Raw genomic sequence first — 26,772 nt, forward strand, 5'->3', positions numbered from 1 at the left:
TCTGCAATGAAATCTGTTAATGCATGCGCCTTTATCGCGCTCCTTGGAAGGTATCTGAAGTCAAACTCGCTAAGTTTCACAGCCCACTGTATTAATCGTCCAGCAACTTCCAACTTGTTCATTGCCTTCTTTACGGGGTGATCCGTTAGGACGTTGATAATATGAGCTTGGAAATAATGCCTCAGCTTCCTGGAGGCCGTAATCAAGGCAAAAGCTAGCTTCTCCATCATCGGGTATCGTCCTTCCGCTCCTTTCAACGCGCGGCTTGTGTAATAAACTGGTTTCTGGATTCTCTCTTCTTCTCTAACCAACGCTGAGCTTACTGCGTGTGGGGACACCGCCAAATACAAATATAGTTCCTCTCCAAGTACAGATGGACTTTGCAATGGTGCTGTCATGATGTAAGTCTTTAGGTTTTGGAAGGCCCTCTAACACTCGTCCGTCCACTCAAATGCCTTCCTGAGGACTTTAAAGAATGGCAAACACTTGTCAGTAGCTTTTGAAACAAACCTATTAAGGGCGGCAACTCGTCCGGTAAGAGACTGAACTTCTTTGATGTTCTTCGGTGGCTCCATATTCAGTGTCGCCTGGATTTTGTCCAGATTTGCCTCAATTCCCCTGTGCGAAACCATGAATCCTAAGAATTTCCCCAACGAAACTCTGAAAGCACACTTGCTTGGATTTAATTTCATATTATACCGCCGAAGTGTATCGAAGGTCTCTTGATGGTCGTCTAGATGCTTTCCCTCGTCTAGGCTCTTTACCAGCATATCATCCACATAAACCTCAACATTTCGCCCGATTTGGGGATGGAACATGTGATTAACCAGTCTTTGGTAAGTCGCCCCTGTGTTCTTCAGACCGAAGGGCATTACCTTGTAGCAAAATAACCCTTGGCTAGTAATGAATGAGGTCTTTTCTTGATCTGCCTCATCCATCTGTATCTGGTTGTAGCCTGAGAAAGCGTCCATGAAGTTCAACAACCTGTGACTTGCCGTCGAGTCTACCAGCTGGTTAATGCATGGCAATGGATAACTGTCCTTGGGGCAAGCCTTGTTTAAGTCAGTAAAATCCACGCACATTCACCACTTGCCGTTGGCCTTCTTTACCATGACTACATTCGCCAACCAGTCCGGATAATAAACTTCTCAGATGAACTCCGCGGTAATCAACTTCTGGACTTCTTCTTTGATGGCATTGTCTCGCTCAAGAGAAAAAACTATTTTCTTCTGACGCATTGGTTTGGAGTATGGGCATACATTCAATCGATGAGTAATGACACTTGGATTAATACCCGGCATGTCCTCATGACTCCATGCAAAGACATCAAGGCTTTTCTTCAAAAACTGGACTAGAGTATGCTTTGCCTCTTCTTCCATGCTCGCCCCAATTCTAGTGAACTTCTCGAGTTTGCTCTCGTCCAAGGGGACATCTTCTAACGCCTCAGTAGGTTCCACTGCAATCCTTCTCTCGTCTATGCTCATTGTCTGTACATGCTCGTTCATCGCCAGCATGACTAGGTAGCATTCTTTGGCAGCTAGCTGGTCTCTTTGTACTTGGCCCACCCCGTGCTCGGTCGGGAATTTAACAGACAAATGATAGAGGTTATCGCCTTCCAACTATTCAAAGTTGACCTTCCAATAATAGCATTATATGATGATGCACAATCAACAACAAGGAAGTTTACCTCTTTGGTTATCTGCTGGGGATACGCTCCAACCACCACAAGCAATGCAATGGTGTCCACAGGCTGCACCTTCATTCCTCCAAATCCCACCAATGGAGAATTCACTGGTCGAAATTGACTTCGTCCTAGCCTTTTTTGCTAGAAGGTAGGGTAATACAAAATGTCCATCGAACTGCCATTGTCTACTAACACCCTCATAGTCATGTAATCAACAATGAGTAGGGTGATGACTATCGTGTCATCTTGTGGGTGGTGAACTCGTCCAGCGTCCTTGTCTGTGAACGTAATGGCTTACTCATCTGTTTCCCTCGTCCTGGTAGGTCGTCCAGACAGCTGGACGTTTTGCACCACCTTCAGGTATGTTTTCCTTAACTTAGACGACTGTGCTGTTGAGGTTCCTCTGATAATTACTCTTATTTCTCCAAGTGGGGGTCGTGATGATTCCTCCACCTTAGCCTTCAGTTTCTTGTCTCTCTGATCTCATCCAAGGAAATTCCTCAACTTTTCTTGTCTAATAAGATTGTCTATCTGCTATTTCAAGTCAAAGAACTAATTTGTGTCATGCTCGTGGTCTTTGTGAAAGTGGCAATACTTGTTCCTATTGCGCTTGTTAGGATCTCCTTTCATTTTATCTGGCCACTTCAAGGACGGATCATCCTTGATCTGCATAAGCACCTACTCTAGTGGCATATTCAGGGGTGTGTATTGCTGATTTCTTGCTAAGGAACTTGCCTTCTTAGCATCCTTGTCTTTTTTCTCATCTACCCTAGTCTTCTTTGGACGAGGACCTTGATCTGAGTAACGCTGGTGACCTGCTTCCGAGCACTCTGCTCTCTTTCTCTTCTTGGCTATGATAGCGTCCTCAGCATTCATGAAATTCTAGGCCGAATGGACGAGTTCGGCCATAGTTTGTGGTTCCTGCTCGTAGAGCTTATGGATGAATAAGTCAGACTTGACCCCATTGTGAAAGGCTGTCAATAACAACTTGTAGTCCATTTCATCCACTATCAAGGCTTCTCTATTGAATCGGGTAATGAAAGACCGCAAACTTTCATTTTCCCCTTACTCTATAGTCAGCAAACTAGAAGAGGAACGCTTGTGGCGTTGCCCTCCAATAAAATTATTGACGAACAACTTACTCAACTCCTCGAATGAGCCCACAGAGTTTGGGGGTATTTTACTGAACCACACCCGTGCTGGTCCCTTAAGTGTGGTAGGGAAAGCTCTGCACATAATCTCGTCCGGGACCACTTGAACGTGCATGGTCATCTTGAAAGTAGCAATGTGATCACACGGGTTATGATTTCCATCATACGAATCCAAGGAAGGCATTTTGAGTTTTGTAGGTAGGGGGTGACTGTTGATGGAAGCCGTGAAAGGGGAGTTCGTTCGGTGAACTAAATCATCCACGGGGTTCGCCCGCCTCATGTTCTCCTTCATCTCATCCATGCCTTTTCTCATCTGGTCCATCTCCCTCTCCAAGTGTGGCACCCTTCTTAAAGCGGTACCCCTGGTCTGATTTTCGAACTCAACATTTTCTCCTCCACCTTCCTGACTCTGGGCTCGTCCTTTCGTGTGCCCATCATGGCGCTGCCTCCTTAGATTGATCTCCTTATTCAACTCCTGATTCTGACGAGTTAATTCTGCCATAGCAGCAACCATGGACTATATATGTTGAACAGAAGGCAGTTGCATGACAGACGCTGATTGACGATCGCAGAAGGGATTACTAGAAGCATCCCTACTCTTCTAGTGGCCTGGGCTAGTAGCCCTTGATCTTGTTCGAACCATTCAGCCTTTTGTCTGGGAGAGGCTAATCGTTGAAAACAGAACAGATAATCGAACGAAAAGAAAACTTCTTCCATAGACGGCGCCAATTGATGATGTGAAGAAAATCAGTAGGCTGAACGCTTCGGACTTGAAAGGACTACTTGCTGTCTTGATGATCTGAAAAAGAAAGAACAATCAAAGGTGACTGGGGTTGCAGGCCAAGAATCCTCCGATGGCAAAGTTAGTTTTCTCTCTATAATTTTGGAGTTCCAACTTTTTTGGAAAATGTAAAATGTACCCTTGTTTTTGTCTAAATGAATGTTTATATAGTGTCCTAAGAACAGTTATCAAACTTGTAACCTCCCCTGGATTTCAGGAGGTGTGAGTGTTCAGAGATAACTTCCACAACTGCTTGGGAGTTACATATTGCTCACCGAACTGTTATTGGAAGTTATGCATGTAATAAGGAGTTGTACTACACGCTCAGGAATTTTCCTAAGTGTCTAAGGTTCATCCAGGGGTCCTCGTCCTGAGGACTTCCAACCGAGCGTACCTCGCATCTAAGGGAGGTCCCTCCTTTATGGACGACCCTTTCCATGGACGAGGTTCATGATGACCCTGGATGACATGGTGGGGTTCTTATGAAGCTTGACCACGCAAAGCCTCATCCAAACATCTTCCTGCATGGATGAGCTTCATGGACGAGGTTCTTACAGCCTTCGATTGCTTGGTCTTGTCCTGGACGACCTCCATGGACGATTATTGGAGTTTATCCCCCATCACACAGATCTAAGAAAAAGCAATAACACAAATAGATGTACAAGACAACAGTAATAAACAAATACTAAATATATATCAAGAGAAATCTGTAAATAATTAAAAACTCACAGACCAAATGCGAGAAGGATGAACAAATCAGATCAAGTCTTGTGTTTGACACAATCTCCTTAAAGCAGATTTCGCCTTCCACACAATCATTGTGGTGCTTTGAGACTCACGGACGTCTACCTCCCAGGATAAAATGATCTACAGCACGAAAACGAAGCACTGCGAACTACTCAATGTCTCTTACTTTCTCTTTGACACAGAATGAATGCACAAAAATTTTCTCACTCAAGAGTTTTTTCTTAAAAAGTAGGTTTTTATGAATGAGGGACTATATAAAAATTATACGTTACTGAACAGGCACTCTGTTTCAGTAATAACTGTTGTGCACAGACTAACTGACTCAAAAATTAAAATAATAAAATATTATTATTTGGACAAGTAGGCCTAGTCCACATATACCAAAAGCCCAACCCAATGTCCAACTCATGAGCATATAAACTCATATATTATCTCTTTCCTATCCTATGTGGGACTCAGGATTTTTTACCACTCTTAATAGCATTTTCAAGTGAACATAGAAACATCAATTTCTCATTCACTCCATACTATATTTCCAACAATGTTTTGGTTCTTCCAGAATGATATTGATTCAATTAGTTTATAAAAATTACTATTATACTTTTTTATTATAAAAACTAGCTTGTAGCCCAATGCATATGCATGGATACACTTAAAAATATACAATAAGATGCATAATTAATTCCTATATATATATATATATATATATATATATATATAATTTTCATACTATTGATAGTCATTTTTATATTTTGTTAACTCTTTAAAAAAATTTGTAAGGACATTATTAAAAATAAAAATGTAAATTGTCCATGTTGGTTTATTTATTTATTATTGTAAAGCACTTTTTTTTTTATGATTCAATTATTCTAGACTCTTTGGTTTTTGTACTTAATAACTCATTTAGATGAATATTTATGATGTGGTCCTACATTTGATTCTAAAATTAAGAAATAAAACTCTTTAAGAATAAATAATTGAGGACACATAACGCAAAATTAGAACTCTAATTTGAGACGCATTTAGTACATAGTACATACTAGAATAGAATGCTTTCTATTTTAAATGCAGAAAATCATTTTCCTTAGTTACTAATTATTATAAATGTTATGACTAGCTAGTGTCTTGAAGTAGAATATAGATGAAAATCATATAAAATGGTTGTGTCAACTGTGTGTGAGGTTTTATTTATAAAAAAAATAAAAAATAAAAAATTGTGTGAGTTTTGTGATTGCATCATGATATTGTCATCCAATGACGTAATATAGAAATTGATGATGTGCTGAAATCGTCAATGAGTTGTAGGCTCCAAATCACTCCTATGGATACCTGTGGAGTAAGAACAGAAGGACCAAGCAGAAGGCACTGGTGTGGTACCGGCCAAGAATCCTCCGAAGGTCAAGTCAGCAAATGAGAAATCTATAAGAACTCTTGTTAGGATTAATGCCCTTAAATCTTATTGTATGATACTATGTATGTTATTATGTATGACATTATGTATGACTTAATGTTGTGATTAATAAAGTTGTTTTATTTTATCTAAAATAATGGTAACATGAATATTGGGATATTATCATATAGTACATGAGATGCATTGTACGTAATTTATGTGATTTAGTTACAGAAGATGTAAATCACAAGTTCCTTGTAAACTCAAAATGTAGTTCTTAGTCGGTGATGAAATTGGGCATTTCATCTGCGAAGACTATAACATATCAATTAAGATGATTTATCTTGATCATGGAAATGGAGATTTCTAGTTGGTATGTTGATATGTTTTAAGAGTTGAAACATATTGAACTGGACTAGTGTGAGATTTATTATTCTCCTAACGACTGTCAAATGAATAATAAACTCACGACTTATATTTGCATGAACTCTTAATCCTGAGAGAATAATGGACTTGATCATGAGGTGTAGGTTGCTTTAATATATCAGGAGTGAGATCTATAGTTATGGTCAAAATCTCAGTATGTTGGGCAACCACATTTAGCATTGATGAAATATATATTCTCAAGATGGAATTCATAGTCTCTTAATGGAGATACAAAATATTCCCTTGAAATAAGTTTAATGGGTTTGTTATTCAAAGAGTTAGGCTTAACCACTTTAGTAAGGAGTTACTAAAGTATATATTTATGGAATTGGATTTCATAAATATATAATGAATAACTTTAAAGGATTAAACCGGGTACTCAAGGAATTAAGATGTAGTAATCTGCAAAGTGGCAGTCTTCTTTCATGACTTTGTATTACTATGGATATTTTATGAAGGGGTTGCATGTACAATAAAGTCTTGGGTACCTATGGAGTAAGACCAGAAGGACCAAACAGCAGGCACCAGTGTGGTATTGGCCAAGAACCCTCCGAAGGTCAAGTCGATAAATGAGAAATCTCTAAGAACTCTATAGTGAGAGAGCTAGGGATTTTCTGCATACCTAGGAAAAGAAGGGGTCTGGTGCTTATATAGTAGCGAGTGGTGAACCAAGATCCCTTGCGAGAGGGGATTTTTCCTTATGGAGAAGATTTGGTACTACGGTTTTCGAGATTGTAAGGTGTCTTTCCATTCAAGGGAGATATGAATCAGTAATGAATTCATCTTGCGTGATATGCAAGATGTTTTCTTATACGGATATTCGTGGGGACCAAGCAAGACCATGTTGGCCCCGTCGGTTTTTTTATTCACCCCGTTGGCCTTTTACTCACCCCCGTCTTCCTTTCATTGCGTCGGGTTTTAACGTGGCCTCGTCGCTTTTCATGCTGTCACTCTGGATCATCCGTCTACTTCTGTGGGACTGACGGACCCGTAGGCGCTGTCACTTTCCTTGCATGGTGTTACTGGGATTTGTTGAACCTTAGTCAAAATTACCCCTATCAAAAATATTTATCTGTAACACTATGGTGGGACTATGGTAGTGTGATGAATTGGTAATACTCTTTAATCATTACATACATTTTTTAAATCATTATTAAGGTTATAATTTTTTTTTCATGGGATACAATTTTTGAAACCATATGTTTATGTTTTTTTTTAAAAAAATTATAGGTATAAAACTAAATCAAACCCATCTTTTTTCATGTTACCTCATTAACCATATTAGACCTAGTTTAATTCCCGTTTAAGGTTTAATTATAGTGTTGTTGGGATTTCGGATAAGTTTAAAATCCAGTTTTTTGTTCACCATTTAAGGGCAATTAAAAGAAAGAATATATGGTCAATAGCCTTCTAGCTCAACTGATTGATAACTTTTGATATCTTTAACAAATATATTCAAGATTCAAATCTCCCCTTTTGCAACTATTGAATTATTAAAAATAATAATAATAGAAATAAAAAACCAAGAAAGTTTGTACATCTATATATCATATTTTAAATATAGGGGGTAAAATATCAAGTCTTATAAATATAACTCAATTGAGTTATCTTGGTATTATTTTTTGCGGAGATGTCCAAGTTTAAACCTCCCATCTACCTTGTTATTACTTAAATAAATTTTTTATTTTTATTTTTAAAAAGAAGGTAACCTTTGACGCTCTTAGAAGACACTTATTGTATCACACTCTACAGATAGGATAAAGCCAAATTGATCTATTCTTAAACAGAAGCACTCCATATTGCATATAGTTTTTTTTTGTTTTTTGGAAGATTCATCTATATACCTGTAGTTTATTAATTAACAGGATCTTATATGTGATAGGTGACTTCCCTCTATAGCAAATAATTTTTGGATAAATTACAACTTATCTATCTATGGTTAGACCAAAATTTAAGTTGCCTATTTATGGTTTGAAATTTGCTACTTTACTCACCTAAGATTTGACCAAAATTTAAGTTGCTTACCTGTAGTTGGAAATACTATAATGCAAGTGTTTTGTTGGATTTTTTTTAATCTTATATTTTTATGCCTTTTGTGTTTTTGGAGGGGAGAGATATAAAAAGGGAGCAAAATTATATATTTAACCATGTTTTTAATAGTAGTGGGTTATAGAACTCTAACTGAGCTAATCTTAAATGGGTAAAGACTAAAGTGTCGAATTTCAAACCACAGATAGACAACTCAAATTTTAGCCAAACAACATGTGAGTAAGTTATAATTTGCCCTAATTTTTTCCACACTCAACCAAAAAACAATTATTTCACAACTTAATCTTTTTGATGAACAATTTCACAACTTAATCTAAACAAATGAAAAGCTATACTATATATGTTTGCCAATAGAAATTCCAAGTTTACGCCTAAGTTTAGGCCCAAGTAACCATTAGTCAACATTCCAAGTTCTGGATTATGTAGCATATCATTTTGAAAGTAAACAAAAAATAATATATATATATATATATATATATATATATACCCCAAATTTTTCAACAAACCCCAAAAGTTAGGTCACAAAAGATGAAATGCATGAAGAAATGAATGAGAAGGAGTCTTACTAGAGAAAAGAATTGATCTTGAGACCGAAGAACACTTGGGGAAGAGGTTTGGAGTGAGAGAGAGGTGTTTGGGAAGGTGAGAGGTTAGAAAGGATCGAGAAAAGTGAAGAGGAATTCGCGCTGACCCTTTATATAGAAGTTCATAATTCTCGATGGATTGAGAGTTGTCAAAAGCTGTCGAGAATTAAAAGGCAAGAAATAGCTAACGAGCTAGCTATTTAGGAGTTGTCCAGAGGTTTCCACAGCAAAAAAGCCTGAATAAATCAAAAAGCTATCGAGCATCTATCAAGGAGATAGAAACTTTCTCGATGGATCGAGGAGCTATCAAGACTTTGACAAAAAAGAAGCTGAAGAGCTCGATAGATAGCTTAGCTGTCGAGAGGTATCAAGAAGTTGTCGAGATTGCTTAAAAACAGTTTTTTTAAGAAAAAAAAAACACAGATATGAATGCAATCAAGCATGCTACTCAACCAAAAATCCAAACAACAATTTTTTCTCTAAAAAACATCTCTCAATCAAGAAAAATGTCAAGCATTTAGATCTAAAACACACACACACTAAACAAGTCTAACTAATTTTATATTTCAAAAACAAGTCAAGACAGTTTAGTGGGTATACATTAACACATGTATCACATTGTACCTGCACATGTATCAAAAGTAGCAAAGAATATTGCGTGTTGTGTGTGAAAATATCGCAAGATTGCATAAGTGTCTACATGTCATGACGATTTGAGATATGTGCAAATCAATTTAACTCACACACGATCATAACTGCTTGATGGGGACTATCACCTTCGAGGTACATCCTATAACTCCCACATCTCCTAGAATACACGCTTGCAATCATATTTTAAAGCATTTTGATTCTTTTTGCTTTAATTCTTCTTTGCATATTTTCTTTTAAGCATATCATGCATGGGCATATAAGAGAGAGAGAAAAGAAATACCCAATTATGTTAAGCTTTTGACATTGCACTTTTGCTATGCTGAAGCATACCGATGTCCTTTCATGATTGGCGGGCAACAGTGGTGAGATGGTTATTTCTGCATTTCTCTTAGGATTTTCTAGTCCTTCCTATTAAAAAAAGTGATATGAGTGTTAAGTACAAGAGATAACTTAATCTTACTCATCACAAACACGAGCCACAAAGTTGACTTGCTTAGTTGTGCATAGAGATGCTCATCTAAGCTACAAGAGATACAAAGTTTAGAAATTTTTGTTTCATTGGCCCTTCAAGGTACACAAGTACCAATGTACACAAACGCACACTATTTTTGTATTTTTATGATTTTTCAATTTTTTTATTTTTATAAAAAAATTTAAAAAAAAACTGAAAACAAACAAACAAAAACAAGTTAAACAAAGCAATACATAAATACTAGACTAACTCAAAACAATAAAGCTGCAAACACAAAAAAAAAAAATAGAGAGAGAGAGAGATAAGTGAATAAATCACTTAAAGCCTTTTTCCTTCCACACCTTGGAAGAACCTTTCCTTTTAGAGAACCCTTGAACCGGCGGAGAGGGGGAAGAATTACAACTGTTCAAGTTCAAAAGGAACATGAGGGCTTTAAGGAGATCTTTAAGAGAAGCAAGAGAGGATGGAAACTGACTCAGGTTCTCCGATGAGACTATGCAGTTGCTCCGTTGAGTAGCTAGCCACTTATAGCAATTAGGTCGAGTATGTCTAGTTGCACCACAATGATGATAAAGATGTTGCTTCTTCTGTTTAGACTTTTGAGCATTACTCTTCTTAGCCCTAGGGTTTTTAGTTTCTTTCTTAGCAAGCTTAGGGAGTTCTCCTAAGATAGATTTACCCTTGTTTATGTTCTCACTAGTTATCATAGTTTTAACATCATTGTTCTCAAATTCAACATTGTTAGCAAGAAAAACAAAAACAGTAGTACTAGAAGAAGCAATATTAGGAGAAGAGAAATCGTACCCTAAACCGGTTCGATCGGAAGCAGATTTATGCATACTGAGCATCTCATCAAGCTTTGCACTTGAAGTCCTCTCCAACTGAGCTCTGACTTGAAACAGCTCTGCTTTAAGCTTCTTGGTCTTCTCAGCCAAGAAATTGTTCTAAACCCTCAATGCTCCAATATTCTAATTGGCTTCATCAAACTTTATGGAGATTTCTTCTCGTTCGAGCTCCACATCACTAAGCTTCTTGGTGGCCAACCTATACAACTTCACATGCTTTTCCAAGACGTTGTATAATTTTGCATAGGCTATATGGATGTCATATTGTTCATCCATCTTTTCAAACTTTGATTCGACCAAGTCCTCTTCTTCATCCACATCTTCTACAATCCCCTCAACAGGATTGACAGTGGCAATGAAGGCATTTAGGATTTTGTCATCCTCATTTTTGGAATCATCTTCAGGTTCGCTGTTGCTCAAAGTAGCAACAAGAGCCTTGCTCTTCTCGATGGACTTGAGATAAGTACGGCATTCTTGTTTCATGTGACAAAGCCTTGATACCTGAAGCACTTGGGTCCTGAATGAACAGTGTACTGACTACCATCCCTAGCATCCTTCTTCCCTTTGACTAAGCTCTTAGACTGAGAAGAACTAGATTGCCTACGGTCCTTGTCGAAACCCTTCGCATTGGCATTCTTCATGAACTTCTTGAATTGCTTAGTAATGTAGGACTTCATTTTTTAATCTTCATCGTCTGAAGACTCATCTGTGTCACTGCTCTTGGCCTTCAATGCCATGCTTTTACCCTTACTTGATTTTCCAATCCTTTTCAAACCCAACTCATAGGTCTGTAGATTGCCAACCAGCTCTTTCAAAGAAATCTTTTCGATGTCCTTTGATTCCTCAATAGCGGTGATCTTGGCATGAAATCTCTCAGGCAGAGATCTGAGCACCTTTCTCACAATCTTGGGTTTAGGAATGGTTTCCCTAAGATTAAAAGCTGAGTTTAATAAGTCCTTGAGCTTGGCATAGAACTCATCAAATGACTCATCCTCGTCCATCTTAATCTCTTCGAAGCTAATAGTGAGCCTCTGAAGCTTCGAGTCCTTGAAAGCCTTTGTTCCCTCATAGGTTGTCTAGAGAATGGTTCATGCTTCCTTCGTAGTTTCAATGGAGGATATCTTCTTGAATTCCTCATTTGTGACTGCATTGAATAAGGCATTCAACGCCCTACTGTTGAAGTTTGCCGCCTTGATCTTAGCATCATCCCAATCAACCGGTGCTTCCTTTGACTTGGTTTAGCCTATCTCCAAAGCTTTCCATACTTTCTCATCTAAAGACTACAAGAAAGCTTTCATGCATACTTTCCAGTATGCATAGTTAGTACCATCAAATAAAGGAGGAATAATGAGTGACTGTCCTCTATCCATGACAAACAGGGGTCAATGGATCACACAGGAAAGATTAAAAACATAATCAGAGTGTGCCTGCTCTGATACCACTTGATAGGCTAAGAATGTTTTGACCCTTTGTGATGAATTAATTGATTAATTAGCCAAGCTTATTAATTAATCAAATTAACATGCAATGTACATGGCAGCACAAACAAACCACAGACTAAAATAAAATGCAGTGAAAAATAAAGTTGACAAGGTGATTTGTTTTCGAATGGGGAAAACCTCCAAGGCAAAAACCCCACCGAGTGATTTTAAGGTCATCACTCCCAAAAATTCACTATTATCACAACAAGCAGTTACATGTAAAGGAATTTCAGTGCCTTATACCAACCTACAGTTGAACCCTTACCCCAATACCCAATTGGACTTGTTTTGTAGTGACAATCTCTCCTTTTAATGCACGGCTCCTAGTACTTGACTAATTAATAGATGCGCGGATCCCAGTACGTGACTTTACCACTAACTTGAGAAGATGTTGGTTGCAAAGTTCTTCAGTTCATCACACGATGAAGATCACAAAGTTGCTTGGTCACAAAATCCTACGATGTACAAACTTGCAAGGCTTTAGCATTTGAACTTGAAACCTTATTCCTTAAAGCATTAAACACATCCTAGATCTGCCCAATTATAAGTAAAGTGCATTTTTCAAAGAATTAGCCAATACATGATGACATATTTGTAAGGATGTGTGCCCTTAAATCCTATTATATGATGTTATGTATGACATTATGTATGACTTAATGTTGTGTTTAATAAAGTTGTTTTATTATTATCTAAAAATAATGATAACATGAATATTGGGACATTAACATATAGTCCATGAGATGCATAGTATATGATTTAGTCACAGAAGATATAAATCACAAGTTTTTTGTAAACTCCAAATTTTAGTTCGTAGTCGGTGATGAAATTGGGCATTTCATCTGCGAAGACTATAACATATCAACTAAGATGATTTGCCTTGATCATAGAAATGGAGATTTCTAGTTGGTATGTTGATATCTTTTAAGAGTTAAGACATATTGAACTAGACCGCTGTGAGATTTATTATTCTACTAATGACTGTCAAATGAATAATAAACTCACGACTTATATTTACATGAACTCTTAATCCTGAGAGGATAATGGACCTGATCATGAAGTGTAGGTTGCTTTGATATATCAGGAGTCAAATCTATAGTTACGGTCAAAACCTCAGTATTTTGGGCAACCACATTTAGTGTCGATGGAACATATATTCTCAAGATAGAATTCATAGTCTCTTAACGGAGATACAAAATATTCTCTTGAGATAAGTTTAATGGGTTTGGTTAGTCAGAGAGTTAGGCCTAACCACTTTAGTAAGGAGTTACTAAAGTAGATATTTATGGAATTGGATTTCATAAATATATGATGAATAACTTTAAAAGATTAAACCGGGTACTCAAGGAATTAAGATGTAATAATCTACAAAGTGGCAGTCTACATTCATGACTTTGTATTACTACGAATATTTTATGAAGGGGTTGCATGTACAATAAAATCTTAGGATATAATTTATAAATAAAGCCTAGAGTGCAATTATATTTATAAAGTGGTATTAAATATAATTAATGGTAATTGTGGACTTGTAAAGAGTTAACAGAAAAGCCGAAGGCCTATTGGAGCTAGTGTCTTATTGGTCCCTTTTGGTTCCACTCCAAGCCACACACTTACGCCCAATTGGAAAGACCCTAAAGGCCAGCCCAATCAGATAATCAGTTAGATACAAAAGGGAGAAACATACAGAATTTATATAAGAGAAAAAAATATATAACACGATTGTGAAGTGGTGTGTATGAAGTGTTAGACACTTTGACATTTCACCCTTTGAAAACTGATTGAGAGACCACACATCTTGGGCGTTAGTGGAAATGGAGTGAAGATTGAAAGTGTTCCCAAGTGCTTCTGATCTTCGGTTTTGAAATTCACCGCTCCAAGGTACACTATCTTGTTCTTAAATTCTGAAACTTAGATAGTACATGTTAACACTTATGAATGAAGTAGATCCGTTATTTTTCCGCTGTGTATGTTTTGTATGCGATACAAACATGTATTAATCCATCAATATGTTCCTAACATGAATCACATATGTCCTAACATTGGTTAATCCTTTGACAAAATGCACTTTACTTGTAATTGGGTAGATCTAGGATGGGTTTAGGACTTCAAGTGAAGAAAAGCTATTCATTATATCTCAACAGCAATCTCGATAGAAAGACTTCTATCGAGGTTTATAGTCGAAGCTTGATAGAAGCTCGACAAAAGCTGTTTCTATTGAGACTTACAGAAGCAAAATTTCCAGATCTGATTTTCAGCCCAAGTTGAAGTGTATGTGTTGGGTTTCTTTTCTCACAACCCTAGACATATATAAGGCTTATTTTAAAGGCCGTTACACATGCATTGAGTGACCCAGTGCCTTATTCTTTCTAAAAGAAGCTATTGCGTCTTTACGCCAAAGGGTTTTGTAACCAAGGAGCTTCCTGATCTTCATTGTGCATGAAGTGAAGAACTTTGCAGCCAACAACCTCTTCAAGTTACTGGAGTTAGTCACCTACTAGGATTCGTGCACAATGGTTAGTCACGTACTAGGATTCGTGTATCAAGGGAAAGATTGCCACTACATTACAAGTCCAATTGGGTATTGGGGTAAGGGTTCAGCTGTAGGTTGGTATTTTGAGATAGGCCAAACGGTTTGGTAAGATTCCTTATACTTGTAACTGTCTGTGTTTGATAATAGTGGATTCTTGGGAGTGGTGACCTTAAAATCAACCGGTGGGGTTTTGCCTCGGTGGTTTTCCCCATTCATAAACAAATCACCTGTGTCAAATTTATTTTTCACTACATTTAGATAATTTGGTGATTTCTTTGTGCTGCCACGTTATTGCATTAAATTTTATCTAATTAATTAACTTGGGTAATTAATTAATTAATTGCAAGGGGTCAATTCATTTTAACCCAACATAATAGAGCACGAGGAGCTTGTCTGGCTTGCCGTGAACCTTAAGCTGAAGGTGACCGAGTATTCTAGGTAAATTTATGGGCTTGGAGGGTATGCCTACCTAGGTGAGGATGATGATGATGGTGATGATGGTGACGACCCTAAGATAACTTCGAGCTGCCTATGGGTGCAGTGCGTGGTTTGGGGAGTACGCCTCATCCGAATGGTAAGGGCAGAGAAAAAGGAGTTACCACCTAGTTTTGTGGTATAGGAACCATGACTATAGCGCCCTTAGATGGAAGGACTGATCTTACTACTAGAGTACGCGTTCGGAGTTTAGATATGATTTTGGGAAGGTTTTAGGCACCGAAAACCACCCAACCCATGGGTTGGCTTCTACTCATCGCGTCTTACATCTTAATCTCATTAAAGGAATGTTCAACATTATATTCTATACTCATACACACACTAACATGCATCTAACAATCAACATGGCATCAAATGTCCCATAACCTAACATACATCTATCATGGCATCTAATCACATCATAAACCCTAGCATACTTTAATCATACATATCATATTATTTCATCCAAGGCAACAAAAAAATCCTGGCAGAAACGTAGGCATGGCAACGAGGTATTAATCATCAAATATATCCCAAACATCTAGATATGAAATCAAGCATCAAACAAGCTTATTCATCATCAAAATGCACTAATGCATGACTTACCTCCCTTACCTCACTGCATCACAGCACCTATGGCATCAATGCGTGATCATGTTATATGCATGTTCATGGTAAAACAAAGAAAACACAAGAGAAATCCCTAATCTAATCATGTTAAAGGAAAACAAGTAATTAAATAGAGGAGTATAGACTTAAAAAGCATAAAAAGGAACCAAAGAAAGGCATATGTTGTAAAAGAAAAAAAAACAAAAAAAAAACAGAAGCAAAAAACTTAGATTAGGGTTTTTGGGCATAAGTATGCGTGCATATACATAGGCCTACGTACGCAAGCTAGTTGTATGCATACGCATACTACGAGTTTGCGTATGCATATAGAATCATGCGTACACAGACACGCCTGATGAACCATTAACCTAGAAACTCAGAAACACATAAAATAAAGTAGGACTTAAAAACAACAAATCTAGCAACCTAACATGCTTTAAAACAGAAAACAACTAAAACCTAGGCTAAACAAAAATATCTAAACACAAACAAAGTAAGGAAACAGGATTAAAAACAAGATTAAGGCAGAAATAAAAGAAAGAAGTTTAGAACTCAATACCTCAAAACAAAAAGCTCCTAGGCTTGATTTTGATAGTTCCCCTCATTCAAATCTGTGCATAACCAAACAAAAATGATTAGCAAACTTCAAAACTCAAGAATTTAGACCAGAAAAGGTCCCAATCAAAATAAAATTGACATGAGGATGTTTTGTCAAAAATTCCCTCTTTGATTCACTATTTCTAGTGAATCTTAGGTTTTCCCTTAAGAATTTCTATGTGTTTTGAAAAGGCACCATGTATGGCTTTATATAGTGAGAAAATTGGGGTTTGGAACGGCTTTTAGACGATATGGGATTCATTCTAAACCTTAACATTAACATAGAAAACTTGTCTTTCACAGTTTCTGGAACCCTAGTTGCGTGCATAAGTTTGTGCCTACGTACGCATGCATCAAACCTGCATATGCAGATCCTTGCTTATGTACGCAAGCCGAGGGTTTCCTTGGCCTTTATTTAAAAAAAATAGATTTCTTTGCTTATAAAAAGTTATATTTTCATTTTAACATTTCCCAAATCAATTTGTAATTTGATCAGGTCTTAAACCAACCTTGGGCCTTAGAATTTCAGCATCATTGGGGAACGAAGGCCTGGGTTGTAAGGAGTATAAAATGCGATGTCTACAGATGCCCCTCTTTTGATTAGTGAGCTCTGCTAACAGAATCAAAAGAATAAGAGAAAAAATTTTATTTCAACGTATGGCTCGGGCCCAACCCACACACACAGCACATAACACACATACATGGGGCGAGGTGTAACTCTGTAGAGATACGTGGGATTCACATGTCCAAATTCCCAGCTTTATTACTCAGGAAACGAGCAACGATAGGTTCACTATTCCAAAACCTATTTTGCCGATTGCAAGAAAAAGGCAAGTGACTCACTATCCTAGAGTCACTTAAAAGGAAAAAAAAAACAAGGCCAACGGCCGCAAACATTAACCAAACAAACAAGGTTCTCTTATGAGCTAATGGATATATATATATGGTGTCCATTTGGGGCTCTTGCCTCAAACTTCTTAGAGTGGCTTGTGTCTTTTGTCTTCTCCATCTCTATCTCTACCTATTCTGGTAAGGCTCTTGCCTCGGGGTGACCTTGGTTCTCTATCTCTACCTCTTCCACTGTGCTTGCATATTTAATTCCCTTGGGATATGTGCACAAGTTTTGTATGAGGTGCCTGCATGTTCAATTCCTTCAGGATATGTGCACAAATTTTGTATTTTGACTTGCTTGACTAGTGTGAGGCTTGAGCTTGCATATTCAATTCCTATAGGATATGTGCATGAGTGGCCTTGTTGTTCTTGACTAACGAGGGAGTCTTGGGTGAAAAATCCATTAGGGAGATGAAAGACTCACTAGGGAGTATGATCTGCTGAGAAGTGTGTTGGGGGCTCACGAGGGAGTCTTCTTGGTATGTATTTCACCGAGGATGGTAACTTGCTAAGAAGTTCGGTGGCAATTGTGACCCACAAGGAAGCCTTTAGTACTGTATCACCCATTGGGGAAATTTGTTCTTCTCTTTCACAGCTCACTGGGGAACTTGTGTTGATTCCACCTATGAGGGAGTTTTATCAACTCCTTGGGGAATATCTTCTTCACAACTCACGAGGGGTTGCCTTTTTGTCTTGGACCTATGTGGGAGCCCTTCCGTGATATTGTACTTTACTAGGGATTTAGTGGATGGTCTGAACTCACGGGGGAGTTTTCTTGGTGATTTATGATCCGCTAAGGGATGTTTTGATGCTTTCAATCCACTAGGGGATGCTTTGAGGGTCTTTGTGTCTTTCACTTGACTGAGGGTACTTCCATCATATTTGATGTATTCTTGAATTTTCTTTTGCATTTCCTATCTTCTGGGAACTTACTAAGGATATTTAAATTTTTTTACTAAACTAAACGTAGTTTAAGTAGGGGGCCTAAACTACATGTAGTTTAGCCACTAGTGAATTCCTGTCTCTTCAAATTTTTCCAATGGTTACCAACCATTTCCTTTTTTTTCTTCTTCTTCCCATTCTTTTCATCTCCCTCATCTCTTCATATTCTCTATCACTCTCCAAATTCCATCTTTTCTCTCTACCAAAACCCCTACCTCTCATTCATTTCCTCACCATCTGATCTCTTCTTTCCCAAAACTCTTTTCCTCCCCCCAAACCCTCTCATTTTCTCTATACCCAAGTCCAAGAAAACCTTTTATGTGCTCTCTAGTGATACCTTCAATCTCACGCATTGGAGTGGAGCGGTGAGGCTAAATAAGTCCCCTCCATCGACATACAGGCCATAAGACCATCTTTCAGAGGGTGCAACGGTTGGATTGGTAAGTTTTTCTTCATTTTCTCATTTTTATTTGATTTTCTATTTTAATCTGTTTTTGGACGAGTAAATGCTTGGGTTTTATTGTGGGATGGGTCTAGATGAAAACCCGACACCTTAAGAGGGGTAGGAACATGTTTTAGGATGAGTTTTGGTAAAAATATGATTGAAAATGTCGAAGAATGGCCCTCTGTCTATGTTCATGTGTACGTGGATTCGGGCCTGCATATGCAACTTGTGTTCATGCGTGCATGGCTAGACTTCATGCATAGGCAGGCCTGTTCATGCAAACACATATCTATTCTTGAGTTCATACGCACACGGTTTCTAACCTACGTGAGTGTGTCGCCAGGCAGAAATCCTAATTCCACTCTTGTTTCATTTGTTTCTTATCCAAATGCCAATCTAACACCTTGTTTTCATCTTTTTGCAAGTTTCTCCCCCATTTTCAGGTAGGGGTAGCACTAACAGTGTGGCGAAATGGTACAAGGTCCTTACCATGGAAACAAAGGCCTTCATTCGTGTAGCAGGTTTTGAACCGATCATCTGCTTACTGCCAGAGTGATCCGCCAGTGCCATTTTGGTGCAGACTATAACTAAGAGGTGGTGGGACACTACCCATACCTTCCACATTCCTGATAGGGAGATGACTATGACTCTCCATGACTTCCACCACATGACCGGTCTTAGGTGTGATGGGGCTCTCATAAACTTGAAGGGTGAGTCAGGCACTAGGTTAGGCATTGTCTTTCTTGAGAGGAAGTACACCACCGAGATAATTTGCTACTTTGACCTCGAGACGGATTACAAACCTCTCCCACAGGAGACGTCCAATGACTGTTCTTGGATGGCTAGGGCCTTCTTGCTATACACTCTAGGGGCGTATCTCTTTGCCAATAGAAGGTAGACGATATCTCTAAGGTGGCTAGCCCTCTTTTGCGACTTTGGGGAGGCTTGAGAGCCAACTAGGGGCAGGCGTGTCTTGCCTATTTGTACTCTTCCTTGGATACGCTTAGCCGGAGGACCTTGTGCTTCTTATAGGGCCTTGGAAGCTTCTTGCAATCATATCCATCTATATGCCATTTAGGCTAAACTGTGCATCATGCTCTTGTAAACTATATCCATGTTTCCATCTTGCAAACTGTTATCTTACAAACTGTCCATATCTGTTCATATCTGTTTCTTGCAAAATGTCATCTTGCGAACTGTCATTCTACTTTTTCCTTTTCAACATTGGGCCATGCATTAAAGGGCCATGCATTGCGCTACTGAGAGGTAATTAAAGGGTAAGCCATGCATTAGAGATGTTCACGCATTTATGTTAGGTTTTCTTACATATTTGATTAGGGTTTCCAACATTTTAATGTTTTGTGTTTGATTTGTTTTGTTTGATGATATCCTTGCTACCATGTTTTGTGTTCGATAGGGTTTTTCATATGTTAGATGTATGATTAGGGTTTCTTTTGTTTGGATAAATGGATAAGTATGTTTATTTAGGGTTAAAGATGCCATGTTGTTTGTTAGATGCATGTTAGTGTGTGTGTGAGTCTATAATACAAGTATTTAGATAGTTTTTATAGGGCTAAGATATAGGATACAATGATGGGAGGCCAACCTTAAGGTTGGGCAATCTTGGGTGCCTAACACCTTCCCAAGAGCGTACTTAAACTCCAAACCCAAACTCTGGTAGTAAGATCAAAGGTCCTTCCTTGTAAGGATGCTATATTCATGGTTCCTAAACCATATAACTAGGTGGCGACTCCTCCTTTGTATCCACACCGCCCTTTTAGGTTTTCAATCTAGCGGGGTTCTTTTGCCTTAATTTTTGCCTAGGCAGCCTCTTTGGGTTTTCAACCTAGCAGGCTTTTTTTTTTTTTTTAAATGTTATATCTTTGGAGTTTATCCATGTTGATTGGGCGAAGCATCTCTTTTCCATCCAAGTTTGTAATTCTTGTAGCACCTTCTGACATGATTTTCTTGATAATAAAGGGTCTCAACCACCTTGGCTTCATCTTCCCTCTTGGATCAAAAGTTTCATCTCTAAGCACTTTTAGGACCAAATCCCCTTCTTTAAGGCTTCTAGGTTTTACTTTTTTGTTGAATGCTCTAGCAATCCTCTTTTGGTGCCCTTGTGCATTGTGTTGTGCACTAGCTCTCTTCTTGTCTATCAAAGCCAATTGCTCATATCTTTCTTTCATCCAATCTTCCTTTAGGACCTTGGTTTCCACTTGCACTCTTAAAGATTGTATCTCTACCTCGATGTGAAGGATCACCTCACTTTCATAGGCCAAAGAGTAAGGGGTTGCCCCAGTTGATGCCCGAATAGAAGTTCCGAATCCCCATAGGGTGAATGGGAGTTTTTCAGCCCAAACCTTGTATGTCACTACCATCATAGCCAGGATATTCTTGATTTTCTTATTGACTGCTTCTACAGCCCCATTAGCCTGTGGTTAGTATGGTGAAGACATGTGATGCTCAATTTTGTACAATTCCATGATCCTTAGAAATTCTCCCTTAAAGTGGGAGCCATTATCTTAGATGGTCTCTTGTGGTATCCCATATTAGCAAATGATGTTATTCTCTATAAATCGGGCCACATGTTTGGCTTTTAATATGGAGTAATAGATTGTTTCTATCCACTTGGTGAAGTAGTCAATCGCCACTAGGATGTACTCGTGTCCATTCGAAGCCTTAAGGGGCTATCCTTCCAATCATATCTATGCCCCAAACTAAGAAAGGCCAAGGGGTGGTCATACTATATAGCTCACTAGGTGGTATGTGGTTCGAATTCGCATATGTTTGGCAATCATGGAAACTCTTCACAAAGTCTACACAATCAGCCTCCATCGTATTCCATTTGTACCCCATCCTTAGGATCTTTTTGGCTAACATTCTCTTATTCATGTGAGGACCACAAATCCCTTGATGAACTTCTTCCATGACTCTTTTGGCTTCCTCCTTCTTTAAGGAATGGAGGTGTATACCATCATAGGATCTCTTATAATCTACATAGGATATATTGCATAGCCATCATTCTAATCGAATGACGCTCTCTCTTATTGGCATCGTCAAGATATACTCCCATTTTCAAGAATTTCATGATGTCATAATACCAAGGAACCCCTTCTTCTATAGCAAAGATTGAAGACTCGGTTTTCCCTTTGTGCACTAGCTCATAACTTTGCTCAATTTCTAAAGGTCGTGTCCATACTCATTCGGGTATTTCAACCATGGACACTAACGTAGCCAAGGCATCTACGAACTGATTCTGAGCCTTAGGGATGATAATGTATTCAATCATATCAAAGGTTTTGGTAAAATCCTCTAAATATTGCTGAAAAGGCTTCAAATGTTCTTCCTTTACCTTCCATAATTTCTATGCTTAGGCTATAACTAAAGTTCAATCTCCAAAGACCTCTACTTCCTTTACCCTTAACTCTCAAAGAGCCTCTATTATGATGATACAAGCTTCATATTCCACCATGTTATTGATGGAAAAATATATGTTTGTATCACATACAAAACATACGCAGCGAAAAATTAATGGATCTACTTCATTCGCAATTGTTAACATGTACTATGCAAATTTCAGAATTCAAGAACAAGAGAGCATACCTTGGTGTGGTGAAAATCAAAACCAAAATCAGAAGTACTCGGGAACACTTTTATTCTTCACTCCAATTCCACTTTACGCCCAAAAAGTGTGGTCACTCAATCAGTTTCCAAGGAAGAATGATAGAGTGTCTCACTCTCACATACACACCATTTCACAATTATGTCTCTCTTTTTCATACATTTAAAACTTCTATATATTTCTCTCCTTATAACTGATTATCTAATTGGGCTTTAGTATGCGACTTGGAGTGGGACCAAAAGGGACCAATAAGACACTAGCTCCAATGGACCCTGGGCTTTTTAGTCAACTCTTGACAAGTCTAAAATTACCATTAACTATATTTAATACCCCTATATAAATATAGTTGCACTCTAGGTCTTATTTATAAATTATATCCTAAGACTTTATTATACAAGCAACCCCTTCATAAAATCTTCATAGTAATACAAAGTCATAAATGTAGACTGCCACTTTGTAAATTACTACATCTTAGTCCTTGAGTACCTGATTTAATCCTTTAAAGTCATTCATCATATATTTATGAAATCCAATTTCATAAATATATACTTTAGTAACTTCTTACCAAAGTGGTTAGGCCTAACTCTTTGAATAACTGAACCCATTAAACTTATCTCAATGGAATATTTTATATCACGATTAAGAGACTATGAATTCTATCTTGAGAATATATGTTCTATCAACACTAAATGTGGTTGTCCAACATACTAAGGTTTTGACCGTTACTTTAGATCTCACTCCTGATATATCAAAGTAACCTACATTTCATGATCAGATCCATTATCCTCTCAGGATTAAGAGTTCATTTAAATAGAAGTCATGAGATTTATTATTCATTAAACAATCGTTAGGAGAATAACAAATCTCACAGCGGTCTAGTTCAATATGTCTTAACTCTTAAAACATATCAACATACCAACTAGAAGTCTCCACTTCCATGATCAAGACAAATTCTTTTCTGATCAAATCCTCACTATGGTAAACAAGCATATAATTTCTCGTTCTCCGTAGATACTTGAGAATATGCTTTACAGCTTGCCAATGTTTTGGTCCAGGATTTGATTGATATCGGCTGACCATGTCAACTGAATAACAGATATCTAGTCTAGTACAAAGCATGGCATACATGAGACTTTCCACTGCAGAAGCATAAGGAACTTGTCTCACCATATTTTTTTCCTCTTGAGTCTTAGGCCTTTGGTCGTCAGACAGAGGAACTCCATGTCTAAAAGGAAGTAATCTTTTCTTGAAGTTTTGCATGCTAAACCGTTCTAGAACCTTATCTATATATCTAGCTTGTGATAAGCCTAACATCTTATTCTTCCGATCTCGCCAAAGCTTGATCCCTAGAATAAAATTAGCCTCACCGAAGTCCTTCATATCAAATTGGCTTGACAACCAAACTTTTACCGATGACATTACCCCTACATCATTTCCAATTAGTAGAATATCATCAACATAAAGTGCTAGGAACATTACTACTTTATCTCGATGTCTTTTGTACACATATGGTTCATCAATATTTTGTTTAAAACCAAATGACTTAATTGCTTGATCAAATCTGATGTTCCATGACCTAGATGCTTCCTTAAGTCCATAAATGGACCTTTTCAACTTGCATTCCTTTCTGATCTTGGTTCTTTTCTATGAAACTTTTTGGTTGCATCATATAGATTTCTTCTTCAAAATTGCCATTAAGAAATGCAACTTGACATCCATTTTCCAAATCCCATAATCATAATGAGCAGCAATGGATAAGAGAATTCTGATAGATATAAGCATTGCTACTGGTGAAAAGTTTTCTTCATAATCAATACCCTCTTTTTGTGTATACCTTTTCGCCATTAGCCTTGCTTTAAAGGTTTCAACATTTCCATCTATCCCTCTCTTTTACTTGTAAACTCATTTGCAACCAACAGGTTTAATGACGTTAGGCGCCTCTACAAGATCCCAAACTGGATTGGAATACATCGAATCTAATTCAGATTTCATAGCTTGAACCCAATGATGTGCATCTATATCATTTATTGCTTCTTCATAAGTGTAAGGATTCGATTCAGCCTCTTCTGAGATAGCTTCATAAGTTTCTCCAAAACCTATATATCTTATAGGAGGCCGAACAATTCTCCCACTACGACGAGGCACCTGAGTACTAGACATCTCATGAGTAGTATCTTGTGGTGTATCTAATACAGCCATAACATCCCTAGTTTCATCCATGGGTTGTTCAACTACAGGTTCTTTCATTTCAGCCAATACAACTCTACTTCTAGGAGTAAAATTATTCACATAGTCATTTTCCAAGAATTTGGCATTTGTGCTAATAAACACTTTATTATCCTTATGACTATAGAATAAACCTCCAACAGTTCCTTTTGGATACCCTACAAAGAAAACCACTTCTATTCTAGATTGTAACTTGTCAGACTTTCCTTTAAACACATGTGCTGGACAACCCCAAATATGGAGATGTCTCGTACTAGGCTTACGCCCATTCCACAACTCTACAGGTGTTTTAGGAACAGACTTCGAAGGAACTAAATTCAAAAGATACATTGCAATACTTAAGGCATATCCCCAAAAGGAAATTGGTAGAGTCGAATAACTCAACATGGATCTAACCATATCTAACAGAGTCATATTCCTTCTTTCTACTACACCATTTTGTTGTGGAGTTCTAGGTGCAGTCAATTGGGATATAATCTCATTTTCAGACAAGTAATCCATGAAATCACCAAGAAGGTATTCGCCACCTTAATCAGATCAAATGGCCTTTATGCATTTACCTAATTCATTCTCAACTTCAACCCTAAACTCTTTGAACTTTTCAAAATTTTCGGACTTCCGTTTCATTAGGTACACAAAACCAAATCTAGAGTAATCATCAATGAAAGTAATGAAATACTCATAGCCACCTCTTGCTTGGATTGACATAGGACCACATACATCTGAATGTACTAGTTTTAGCAAATCTTGGGCTCTTCTACCTTTTGCATTAAAAGGTCGTTTGGTCATTTTACCTTCCAAACAAGATTTGCAAACTGGAAAACCATCAAAGTCCATGGGCCCTAAGAGTCCATCTTTGATAAGTCTTTGTTTGAATTAATATGACCCAAACGCAAGTGCCAAAGATATGCTTCACTAGTAGAAGGAAACTTTCTCTTTAATGATTTCACATGTGAATTATTATCTAATTTAGAATTATATAATTCATGCTTATCAGGAGTTAAAATATAAAGACCATCCACAATATTGCCAGAACAAATAAACATTTTACCCTCCTTTATTACAACATTGTCTTTAAGGATAACACAATATCCATGTTTACCCAAATAAGTTGCAGAAATTAAACTCCTATGAACATTAGGTACATATAGATAGTCTTCCAATATTAAAACCCTAGACTCAAAGCATAAATTAACAACTCCAACAGCTACAACCGAAATCCTGCTCCCAGCAGCCAAAGTAAGAAACAATTCCCCTTCATTCAGCTTTCTGGTCTTCTGAAACCCCTGCAAAGAATTGCATATATGATTAGTACAACCTGAATCCACACACCAGGAATCCGTGGGATTCTGTACCAAACATATTTCAAGAAGAAAGGAACTTTTCATACCATTATTCTTGGCAGCTTTGAACTTTGGACAATTCCTCTTCCAATGTCCTTTCTCACCACAATGGAAACATTTTCCCTTTGGCTGTCTTTCCTTTGTTGGAAACCCCTAAGGCAATTTGTTTACCTTCTTGCTTGGTGAAGTCCTTCTTCTTCTTCTTCTTCTTCTTCTTCTTCTTCTTACCCTTGCCTTTCGACTTAGGTTGAGAAGAAGAAGCTTCACCCATATTGACTTCAACACTAGAAGTACCAAGGATGCCTTCCGCCGCTACCAATTCATTCATTAATTCAGACAATGAATAAATCTTTTTATTCATATTATAATTGAGTCTGAATTCTTTGAATGATTCCGGTAGTGACTGGAGTATCATATCCACTTAGGATTCTCCATCAATATCGACACCTAAAAACTCCAATGTATTCAGATTAGAGATCATTATAAGACAATGCTCCCTCACTGAACTGTCTTCAGCCATTTTGGTATTATAAATGTGCCTCATGGTTTCTTGCCTTGCAGATCGGCCTTGCTCACCAAACATCTCCTTCAGACTTAGCATAATGTCTGAAGCAAGTTCTACACCCTGCATTTGATGCTGTAGAACATTTGAGATATATGCTAGGATGTAGCACTTGGCCATCTCATTAGATTTCTGCCAACAATCATATCGTTGTTTTTCCTCAGAAGGAGCATCTAATGAAGGAAAGCTAGGACATGGTTGAGAAAGCACATATTTGTGCTCTTCAGCTGTAAAAACAATATCCAAATTTCTTTTTTAGTCAACATAGTT

The 26,772-nt window shown here is 37.7% G+C and overlaps 1 protein-coding gene across 1 annotated transcript; it reads right to left on the bottom strand.

Annotated features, from left to right (window-relative positions):
- Positions 1 to 20,614: 20,614 nt before the first annotated feature.
- On the bottom strand, positions 20,615 to 21,127 carry LOC142628811 (uncharacterized). The gene has a single exon (XM_075802847.1). It carries the CDS (start codon positions 21,125 to 21,127, stop codon positions 20,615 to 20,617), a length of 513 nt encoding a protein of 170 aa, XP_075658962.1.
- Between the last annotated feature and the right edge of the window lie 5,645 nt (positions 21,128 to 26,772).

Source organism: Castanea sativa, chromosome 3 (assembly GCF_040712315.1).
Source record: "Castanea sativa cultivar Marrone di Chiusa Pesio chromosome 3, ASM4071231v1".
In the NCBI taxonomy this organism is placed as follows: domain Eukaryota; kingdom Viridiplantae; phylum Streptophyta; class Magnoliopsida; order Fagales; family Fagaceae; genus Castanea; species Castanea sativa.

Excerpts from the sequence above, each read along its gene's own strand:
- LOC142628811 (XM_075802847.1), bottom strand. The coding sequence starts at position 21,127 with ATGGTAGTGACATACAAGGTTTGGGCTGAAAAACTCCCATTCACCCTA.